General features: G+C 40.9%; 2 protein-coding genes across 3 annotated transcripts; both read right to left on the bottom strand.

Moving 5' to 3' along the window:
• Window positions 1-837: 837 nt before the first annotated feature.
• Window positions 838-2,660, bottom strand: clec3ba (C-type lectin domain family 3, member Ba). Its single transcript, XM_029452028.1, has 3 exons — window positions 2,444-2,660; window positions 1,753-1,851; window positions 838-1,521 (listed from the first exon to the last, which is right to left on the bottom strand). Exons 1-3 carry the CDS (start codon window positions 2,541-2,543, stop codon window positions 1,121-1,123), a joined length of 600 nt encoding a protein of 199 aa, XP_029307888.1. The 5' UTR covers window positions 2,544-2,660; the 3' UTR covers window positions 838-1,120.
• Window positions 2,661-3,740: 1,080 nt separating this feature from the next.
• Window positions 3,741-10,563, bottom strand: fez2a (fasciculation and elongation protein zeta 2a). 2 transcript variants are annotated; one of them, XM_029452507.1, is made up of 9 exons: window positions 9,935-10,563; window positions 8,649-8,757; window positions 8,371-8,487; window positions 8,064-8,196; window positions 6,904-7,169; window positions 6,659-6,739; window positions 6,438-6,513; window positions 6,286-6,351; window positions 3,741-4,890 (listed from the first exon to the last, which is right to left on the bottom strand). In XM_029452507.1, the coding sequence occupies exons 1-9, from the start codon at window positions 10,270-10,272 to the stop codon at window positions 4,874-4,876; spliced, it is 1,203 nt and encodes a 400-aa protein (XP_029308367.1). In that variant the 5' UTR covers window positions 10,273-10,563; the 3' UTR covers window positions 3,741-4,873. The 2 variants fall into 2 exon arrangements, with proteins under 2 accessions (XP_029308367.1, XP_029308368.1); XM_029452508.1 differs by lacking the exon at window positions 6,659-6,739.
• Between the last annotated feature and the right edge of the window lie 175 nt (window positions 10,564-10,738).

Below are 10,738 nucleotides of genomic sequence, written 5' to 3'. Positions count from 1 at the left end.
ACTGGTTATCTTTGTCCGGGCATTCCTGTTGAAGTTTACCGTTTCATTTGTCCAGTGTTTTTAAGTCATATTTTAAAAGGAAAACTTTGGCTGCTTTTGACCTTTGAGTTCAATGTATAATTCTGAACCACCAGCTCCAAATACATAGGGGGCAGTATTTCCCCTCTACTACTGGGTCAATACAATCTAAATTCATCAATCAGCAAAACCATCAGTTATTAAAGAAATAACTATAGTATGTTATCCTGTTTATATTTTAGTTGTAGTAGTATTTATTGTATTTTATTTGATAGTGTATTCTTTATACAGCTATAGATCTCTCTCTTCTAGTGTTGATAATTACTGTGCATTTCTTCACTCCTGTGTAAGCCTGAATCAGTGCTAACTGCTGACCAACAGAGGATCTGTCCGTCTCCTGTCTCTCTTGCACACCCTTTTTCTCGTTTCTGCCACTTTGGATTTAATCGAAACAAACTATCAAAACGTGCAGGGATCCTGGATGTAATGTTGACAAGCCCTGAGTCAGGCAGCTGTACTTCTTCTCCCTCTGTCTTGAGGGAGGACTGGAGCTACAGTGACTCACTATTCATCCTTGACTGGACGGGCCGGATGCAGCAGCCTCAAACCATAAGTTTGTTTAGCTATTGTCAGTTGCAACTGCCAAGTTCTTGTTTTTATGAGTTGTTACATAAGCATTTTTAGTATTTCCTTTGCTCTGATGAGCAACATATTCCCTTTACATATTATCTACCTTGAGCACATGTTTATTAGCATATAATGTAATAAGCAGCATGATTTTACGTTCAGAACTAGAAATAAAGATGATTGCTCTTCAGTGAAAAACTGTTTTATTACATTGTAAAAGATGACATAAAAATACATTACACTTATTAAATGTATTCAAAAATCAGATATATACTATAGCTTATACATGACATACTGTATCCAAGACCTCTGTGTGAAGTCAATGCACATCTGAATGACTTGAAAAGTGAGCTTAAGAAAAGATGCAGCACGTTTCAATGCATTGCATAAATGTACCTGATAATCTGCATTTGATGTTCACACGAGTGTTGATGTTCACAGATCAGTCATGATGTTAATGTCAGACCGCAGCCCCTCACACGATGTTGAACTCGCACACAGAAGCCTTTTCAGCTCGGCAGCTCTCATCAAACCACTTCCCGTTGGCTGTGGTGGAGAGGATGCCGCAGTTCTGGCTGCGCCCTCCGTCTGGCTGCAGAGTGATCTCTGTCTCCCAGTTCTTGAAGCGCACGCTGGAGCCCGACTGGTCCACCCACTGGCCGTCGGTCACGATGTCATTGATGCCCAGCCAGATGTCCTCCTCCGGGCCGATGCTCTGACGTACGTAGTTGTAGAGCTGGTCGTTCTCGTCTCCTGTCAGAGGAGTGCTCAGACTGCCTCCCATGGAGATGCAGTCTTCGCTGGCTGCGTGGAAAGTCTTCTTCACCGGGTTAGACAGGAAACACTTGCCGATGATCTTCATGCCTCGCAGACAAACTTAGGGAGACATTGGGAGAGCGTGGCTCAGGTGTTATTGTGGACAATTCTGGGCTGTTAAATTCTATTCTATGTTACAGACAGCTTGTTGCGAAATAGACTTGAGTGGATTATTGAGCTGTGGGACAACATTGCTTCCATTGTGATCCATAAACTGAGCAAAGCATTCTTTCCCACACAAAAATCTATTTTTTTGGTATTCATGAAACACTTTCTTTGAAGGAAAAATACCTGTCTGTAAAGCTTGCTGCTCTTTCAGCAAATTCAGATCTTGAAGAATGTCAGTAATCTGTTTCTTCATCTCTTCAATTGCAGCACTGTTTGCAGAGTCTGTTGAAGTTTGCAAAAAAAAAAAGAATCAAGCAAAAAAAGCCACATTTATTACAAAGCACAATGCATTCAATGATGAACTCTCACATAGTAGTTCAGCGTTGTTGTTCTCTGATGGGAAAATTCCAGTAACTAAGTAATTAACACAGCAAAAGGCAAGAGGTTAGACAGCTAAACACAGCAGGGGACAGGAGACAAACTGCTGACGAACTGTAGCGCAATATAAGAACAGTCATCAGGTGATGGATTATTAAACAAATAATAAACATCAGAGACGATCTCTCTGAATAGATGTGTTCCTTTTGACCCCTCCAATCTGAATAAGTTAGTCCTTTGATGTTTGTGTATATATGTAGAAGCAGAGACAGTTGTTTCTCTGAGCAACACAGCAGATCTTACAAACCTGTATGCGTGTGAGTTTGATCATCTTCGTATGTATAACTCGCTCCTTCTTGCAAGAATATTGATTAAACCTTTTATTTGATTTGGATCCTGACTTCGTGGTGTTATTAGGAATATTTTTCTAACATTCTCTAAAAGTTTTTCATGGATTTAACAAGTTTTAATTCTCCATGGCATGTTAATGTCCTACCTTTCTTTCCATTTCTTTTCTTTGAAGAGGCGGTCTGCTGGAGCGTGCAGCGTGCCAGCAGGAGAAGGCAAAACATCAACCAAACCCCTCGAGCATCCATAATTCTTGGAGAAATACTTTAAATCCACCGTAGAGAACCTGTTTTGGTGAAGCAGCACACACAAAAAAAGCTCCTCACAGTTCTGAGCGCTGGCCAGACAAAAGCTGTTGTGTTTTACACGCCCGGGGTGGCGACACACAGTAGAATGAGGAAATCTTATCTGAGAGAATAAATGTTTTACAGATGTTTTCACAGATGTTTGTGTTGCTTTTGAAAAGCTGAAGGAAGATGAATGGTGAGCAGGACTGTGAAGCATGTTTTGGGTTCCATATGTTTGTAGGTTATATATAAATTACAGCAAGGCTGTGTGTGTGTGTGTGTGTGTGTGTGTGTGTGTGTGTGTGTGTGTGTGTGTGTGTGTGTGTGTGTGTGTGTGTGTGTATGTGGAGTCACATTTTTTACCAATTTATTATATTCTTCTTAATTATCTGCATCTGTCTGTGCCACTTAAGCGCAACACACATTAAGCTACACACTGTGGCGTCTTCCTGTCGTGTTTCTGCCTCGGGCTCCAACAGGCCAGAGGTTGGATGTTTTTGAGGGTTTCTCCCACAGCCCTCCATCTGGATCTCCTCAGTGAGCTGGACGAGGTGCCGCTGACACGTGGCAGAGACTTATAATATGAAGAAACACTGTTGTGATTTTAATGTTTTTGTTTATGTTTCATCTCTTCTCTGTAAGATTAGTCGAGATTTTCAGTGACAGCACCGTCCATGCCTCTAAATGTTGGGGTTTCACATTTCACTGAATAGACACACATCACAGTCAAATAACACATAAAAGTGATGCAATGAAAAGCACATCCAAACATGAGCAAATACATAATGCTTGATTATTAAGAGTTTAGACTCCCTCCTTTTGCTTCTCAATATGTATTAAGGGTCATTAGACATAAATACATGTTAATTCAAACCTTTTAAGGAAAGCCTTGTTGCTTGCAAGGAAATGTAAATTACTAGAATTGGTTGTTAACATGTAATACAATAAAATATTTAGGATTCTATTTTTTACTTTCATTTTTATATATCAATAGAATATAGATGTGTAGAACTTCTTATTCTGCACTTGATATTGCTTTACAATTTTTTGTCTCGAGCGTTAACATTTTTGTTACAAAGCTTTGATTTTTCATTATTTATGTTTATTGTTTGCATGTCTATTGTGAAATTAATAAAAAATATATTGAGACAAAGAGGGTGTGATTTTTGTCAATGTATTTGAAACAAAATATTTACAATATAAATTAACAATGAAGCAGGTTCTGTAAGTAGTCCGGCAGTTTGACAATCATTGAAAATAAAAGTCATTTATATTGTACAAAAGTTCAGGCAAAGACCAAAGGCAGTTTGTACATATACAAGAATACAAACGGAATAACAAGCTGCCCTGTGCGCAGCAGGCACGTCGACGCTACGGTCTCTGATTCAGAGTTACAGACAGCGTCACGAAAGTAGACAGTGCATGGGTCACAACTCAGTACTCACTCAAATGCATAGTTAGTTATTTTCAGTCCACTACATCGCTTCGACAACACGTTATCTTCCGTAGAATAATAATGAAGATGTATGTAGTGATCTGCTGAGATGAAAGCAGATAACACACTTTGTCTGCTGCATAAATCATATGGTGGTTTTGCACATTATGTTTATGCATATTAAGGTAACTGACTAATGTATTTGTTATTATTGCATTAATATTCTTTGTGTCTGTATCCTGTTCCTTCCTACTTCTCTAAACTGTCTCATGTGCTGCTGTAATACTTATTGATTTCCTCCTGGGGATCGTTCAAATCTTTTAAAATCATCCTTTACTGTTTATGCTTTACAGTTTTGATGCTTCAAAAGCTCTTTTTATAATCCTCTATTACTGCAACTTCAACGTGCTTTGAGCATTTGTTCATTGCTCAGCGGATCGTTAAGCACTTCAGATAAATACAAATCCCTTTGCATTGTAGCTCTGTTCTTACATAAGACCAACAAGATGAGCTCCGTTTCCAAACAGCGCAGCTTCTACGCTGATATATATCCATCAGGGTATTTTTCTTATATTATTTTAACATTTTTAAAATACTCTTTCACAGTGCAGGAACATTTAAAATAAGTCAAAATTTACAGGAACACACAAGGTTTGCAAAATCACAACGCTCAACACAAAATAAATACAACTAAATGAAGAAAAGAACACAAAAAAAGACACATCTCGAGGTAAAAACATGCAGGAATAAATAAGTGTGCTTCATGTCTGCGAAAAATACAATGATCCCTCTTCATCTTGTTGCCATGGTAAACTATCGGAAGCCTCTGCAGGGTGTTGGGCACCGTCCCTCTGTCCTACGTCGGGCAAAGCACTGTAATAACAGTAGAGAAAAATATTAGCATGAGTGAGGGATGAAGCTTCTGCATGAGGGGATCTGTACACATTACACAGTAGGAGATAAGAAAGGAAAAACAAAAGGAAGAATCACATCAGTTAGTGCTAAAACTGTGTCTTAAATGTTATCTGTAGGGTAAATCGAGCTTTAATGTGTGTGGCAGTGAGTCTTGACACTAAGAGGGATCAACCATGCTGTCACCGTGTGGGAGAGGGGGTGTACTGTACAGTGAAAAGGAGAACACCGGGGGCAGACTGCACTACAGTTCAGTGGTAGAGAGGGGGCACTCTCCCAGTGTGAGCCGTGACAACCACAACAGTGCACATCACATGTGAAACAAACCTCTCGGTCCATCGCTCACATCAGAGCTAGTGAGCGTAAGGCAGCGATAAGTTAGATCATGAGAAGTAGAGGAAGAAAGAACATGACAGAATGAAAACAAAACATATGTGAAAGGTAGAACACAGAAAAGATAAAAGATAGAGTGCAAATGTTTTTAGCAGGAGGCACCGTATTAAAGTAATAATCTCCAAGATCCAAGAAGAAGACAGGCCCCTTTATGCAGCAGCTTTTATCGACATGTCATTGCAGGGTAAACACAGGTGTAATTGATGTAACTAATTACTGGCTCACTGACACACTAAATAGAACAGGACCATAATTATTTGATCAATTACAGCTGTGTTTACACTGACATGACATGTCAAAAAATGGCTGCTGTGAAAAGGGACTATTGTAACATTGATTTTCTAGCACTTGGGCAGCTGTTGACTGATTTCAGTCCAGTGTGGAAGTACATTTGCAGTTTAACCTGGGTAAGCTTGCATTAACTGCTGCATTGTAATGCAGTAACACACAGGAAATATTCTGAGAGCTCTTATTGTTGATGCGTTCAAATACTTATTGAGCACTGCGACATTTGAGACCTCAGTCAGCTGCTCGACTTTTTAAATACCAGATTTATATTCTGCTTTTAACACTATGAATGTTGTATGTATGTTTTTCCAACAACACAACATATAAAAATGGTACTTCATGGCAGCTAACTGTCAAATTTGACATTTTGTTGCGTCCTTCAACGCACCAACATGAATTGTTTTAATAGTAGTACCTGCTCTCAACTGCAATATAACTTTTGTTTTATTTGACAAATGAAACTCTGGACTGAGCTGAAGGAAACAAAATCTGAACAATTACAATGTGTGATAAAATGGCCAAAAGTAATGAAGTATAATTGATTTATAAAACATCAGTTGTAACATGCAAAACAAACAATTGATCATTGATCCTTTGGTTTCTCTGAAACATCATCCACATATTACGCAAACGACTTCTACAGAGTGTGTAAACAAAATAAAGAGAAAAGCTCACCTTTGAGGATATAGTCTGTTAAGAGACTGGGCACCTTGTCACTGTCGTCTCTCATAGCTTGTAGGACTGCAAAGCAGCAGAAACAGAGGAGTGAAGGGATCAGTCACAGCCACTAAAGTTCAAGTACTGCTGGTGCAGATGAAGAAACTCACTCTTAGTCAGGATCTCGAGGTCCTCAAGCGACGGAGGATGTCCCTTTTTCTCATAGGGGATGACTGTGGTCAAATACTGTAAAGCATAAAAAACAGAGACAAAGAAAGATAGCTGAGATAAAGTATCCGTAAAGGATGTTTCTGTGCGGTGACAAAGTGTATATTTCATGTGCAGAAATCAGGAGGATAAGGTTCAGCAGAGAGAGAAATTCAAAGTAAACCTGTCTTTCACTGCACCCGCTCCCAAATGTTTGCCGGAAGCTGTTCTGAATGACAAAGGAGATTCCCTCCATGCTGAAGCGCTGAGGAGGAAGGAAGTAAAGCGTAGAAACATAAGACAGGGGGTGGCCAAAGATGGGAAAAGATTTCAGGACAGAATACAGTTTGGTGGAAAAATATACAGCAAGAAATGCAAGCAAACAGTGGAAAAGAAAAATGTTGTGAAGTGAAAGAACAAAGCACTCACTGATCCGAGCGTCTTCTCCGCGTGGCCCTGCGACGTCCCGGCTCCACCTTTTAGCTTCTTCTTCTTCTTCAGCAGCTCGCGGTGCTCCTTCTGTCGGTTTTGTACATCGATGAGCGCTGAGATGAAGCTGTTCTTCACCTCTTTCTCAAAGTCCAGCTCGTCCCTCAGAGCCAGCTGCTGCACCAGCTCCTCTGAGAACCTCCTGATGTTCGTCTCAGTCTCCTCCAGACGTTCATTCAGCTCTGCAACACTCAGGGTCCTGACCCCTGGACCACAGACACACACACACAGAGAACACATGATGTTTTTGATTCCTTCAGTTATTACACATGGGCCGTTCATGGGTCGCAAAGGTTACTTATGACACCACACAATCATGAATCCATCGCCCATTGATAACATAAAAGGATAAGCTTGGCATTATTTTAGATTTGTTGTCAACAAATTCAATGAAAAGACCAAAACCAGTCTTAGTTCGTCTCTCACTAATTTCCTTTCCTTGTCTGCAGCTCTCAGTCCTAAGGCCATTCATTCCTACTGAAAACATAAACCGTCAAACACTGGTCATGACTATTTCGAGTAATTACCTAAAACAGCTGGGCACTGTGAGAAGTAAATAGCGTATTTATTGTGGACTATTTTCAGCTGCGGATTATACAGTTAGTGCTGAATACTAGTGAGTATTTACGGCAGCAGGACGTGTACGTGGGGCTCATTGAATCTTTATTTTTTATTTGTTTTTGGACAACAATGGGAGCTCCATTGCAACAATTCATGTTGGTTTTGGTCTTTTCATGGGAGTTGTTGACAATAAGGAAACTACAGAGTATCACCAGAGTTATCCTTCAACATTGATGAACTTGTACTGAAGCTCACACTGGTCCGTACTTTACTTCTCAAAGTTATAAAAAGACGTATCGTGAGAGAATATATCATGATATTTATACTGCACTACTGTCTCAATACCAAATCACGAGATGAACCTTCGCAAGCAAAGAATCACAAGAAAATGTATTATGATACAATTACAATTAAATCAGTACGGCAAAAAGGCTGCACTATATTGGTTCCTTTGTACTGAAAGCATATCACAGGCGCATGTTTTATGATACATTACTGATTTTTTGTCCCACACCAAGTCCTGATCAGTAGACACTCACTCGACTCGTAGCTGGGGCTCCTGGTGCAGCGCTGGACGTCCAGGGAGAGCATCGAGAGGTCCGACTGGGAAGGGTTGTGCCCTGCCTCCGCGTCAGGAGAGTTCTGCATCATCTCCTCGATCTCCTCGATAACCTGCACAGAGCACCAACACACACATCAGAGAGGCAGAACTCGAAATAACTAAGTAATCACCAGTTATTAAATCTCTGCAGGAGACATGGAGGGATTTCAGCCATATTAAACTGCTGCATCCTAAGCGCTTGATGTAGTGTGGCTGCAATCTGGGATAAACTACATGTAATTTACCTGCTCGGCTGTGAAAAGGGGCTCCTCGGCAAGGCAGGAGACGATGATGGAGTGCATGTCCAGCTGTTCCCTCAGCTCCTCATCGTCCGACTGCTCCGCCGTGACATCAGTCGTTCTCTAGCCAGGAACAGAGCAGGGGGAGGGAATTTAATCAAAAACGCTAAACCCTGGCACAATAAATATTGAGATTTGGGGAGGGAGGGAGGGAGGGAGGGAGGGGGGCTGACATTGAAGGGAAAGTGGGACAGAGAAGGGAGGGGAGGGGTAGAGTCACTCACGGGTTTATCCTCCAGGTTGAATGATGGGATGTGGAGGGAACGTGTTTGAGATTGTTTCCAATCCACCGGCATCACACGCCCATAGTTACTGGTCAAAACCTTCCAGATTCTGTGGAGGAACAAGTAACATTACAGTCCAAAATGCCAAATTATGCAGACTTAATTCAAGTTTACTTTACATAGGGAGCCGCAGACATGAGACTATGGACCAGGCAGAGGAAGTCTAGCAAAAGGTTGAATATTGAATGACATTATGGGAAATGTAGAATCCGGTGTTTTAGTTTGAATCACACTCGGGAGGGACTAACAGTCAGGACATTTTATTCAATAGCAAGAGGAAATATACAGACAGGAAAAAGGATGGGGGATAATGGACTGTGATTAAACCACTATTAGGGAACCTTTTAGCATCCTTTTCCTGCAGCACTTAATCACTAGAGTAGCTCTTTAATAACAACAATTTCTGGGAAACAAGCCTACATTGCTAGCACGGGCACTGGTAGTGACTGTATGTACAAAGATGCCATGTAAAACACTTTTGGGGCATCACATCCCTAAATATTCACAATCAAATAAAAGTTAAGTTTGTATGTGGAAATATAATCATCAAAAGAGTTCATCAAGTTAAACAATGTAATAGATGATGACATTTAAAGGCATGACAGAAGCCCAAAGCTAGTGCCAGTGACAATGTGTCGTATTTTTAAGCTGTTTGAGCAGTTTGATAATATAATCATATTATAGAGTATTTTTGTAATAACAATAACAATATTCATGAAGATGAGATAAAAAAAATAAACAAATACAAATATGGGCCTGCAATAAAAGTGATCCTGGAAGAGAAAACAAAAACACAAGTGCCATTTCAAATAAGTATCGGCTGTAAATGACTTTTCAGTTTCATATCGGCTAATATCTATTTTGAAAAGCCATTTAGGGGCAGATACCGATAATATGGCAATATCAGTGCACCTGTTTGGTTGAATGAGTAATGAATGGAGCTTACATTTGCAGTCTGTTATTACACTGGTAGGGCAGCAGACCTATGCTCTGAGTTTTGATGACTTAACAAAAGATGGTGGCAGTGTAGCTGTCACTAAAGCCCCATCACGTCATTCATAGACGGTGTAACCCTTTCAAATAAATATATTCCTGATCAAGGAAATTAAATAACCAATTGTCTTTGTATGATTTTCAAAATACAACCTGCAGCAACGAGTTAAAGCTTTAACATCCACATATAAAAACAAATAGCCTGCGGACAGGCCGGAAACAAAAACACTCACTCGTCTTTCTCCAGCAGCGAGTCCTCCGTTATCTCCTTCACGGGAGCGATGCTGTCCGTCTTGGCGTTAAAATGTCGGAAGCACACGGATAACTTCTCGTCAAAATCGTTCACCAGGTCCTCCATGGACCTGAAAGCACCGGTTTCCCCCGGGGAGAAGCTGCTGTCTTGCAGCTCGGTGATATCACCATCACCCAGGAGGAGCTGCGGAGTGGGGTCCCCCGCGGCGGCGGCCGCTCCACGGCCTTTCTGTGGCAGCTGCAGCCTCTGGTCTGAAACCATGCTCAAATCACCCAAAATCGGCCAGTCGTCGTCGAAATGTACGATAGGTGCAGCCATAGCCCGGACCAGCCTAGTAGCCCCGGGTTAATGATGGATGTGTCGTGGGACTGGCAGGCCTCAGCATCCTCTCTGAATGCCCGCTCACTTCCCACAGCGAGCGAGGCTGAACCGGGCAGAATGGCTGCACCGCACCGGGCCGACTAGTGGCTGCATACCCAGAGGACCATGAAAGCATGGCGACAGCTATTTAATGAGAGTTTGGATATAAATATAATTTTTCAAAAGCATTCAAATAAAACATTTAATTTGGCCCTTTTAAAAGAAGAAAGAAAATCTGCTTGTTTCATTAACAAACGAACCAGTCATAAACATGCAACATAGTGTGTGCGTACATGCAAAGGATACTATACTCTATTATGAATAAATATCAGTCTTAATGGCGTGTCAATGTTCTTATTACTGTTTATGTGTGCTGTCCAAATATTTTGAAACTTTTCTGCCAATAAAGCCCCTTTGAATTAGA

Source organism: Cottoperca gobio, chromosome 16 (genome assembly GCF_900634415.1).
Source record: "Cottoperca gobio chromosome 16, fCotGob3.1, whole genome shotgun sequence".
In the NCBI taxonomy this organism is placed as follows: domain Eukaryota; kingdom Metazoa; phylum Chordata; class Actinopteri; order Perciformes; family Bovichtidae; genus Cottoperca; species Cottoperca gobio.
This window is presented reverse-complemented; position numbering and strand designations above follow the sequence as displayed.

Coding starts and splice junctions, on each gene's coding strand:
- clec3ba (XM_029452028.1), bottom strand. CDS start 2,543: ATGGATGCTCGAGGGGTTTGGTTGATGTTTTGCCTTCTCCTGCTGGCA. Junction 1,852..2,443: donor GAAAAGAAATGGAAAGAAAG/GTAGGACATTAA, acceptor AAACTTCAACAG/ACTCTGCAAACAGTGCTGCA. Junction 1,522..1,752: donor GCAGCAAGCTTTACAGACAG/GTATTTTTCCTT, acceptor TGTCTCCCTAAG/TTTGTCTGCGAGGCATGAAG.
- fez2a (XM_029452507.1), bottom strand. CDS start 10,272: ATGGCTGCACCTATCGTACATTTCGACGACGACTGGCCGATTTTGGGT. Junction 7,170..8,063: donor GAGCCCCAGCTACGAGTCGA/GTGAGTGTCTAC, acceptor TCTGTGGTCCAG/GGGTCAGGACCCTGAGTGTT. Junction 6,352..6,437: donor CCTCGAGATCCTGACTAAGA/GTGAGTTTCTTC, acceptor GCTGCTTTGCAG/TCCTACAAGCTATGAGAGAC.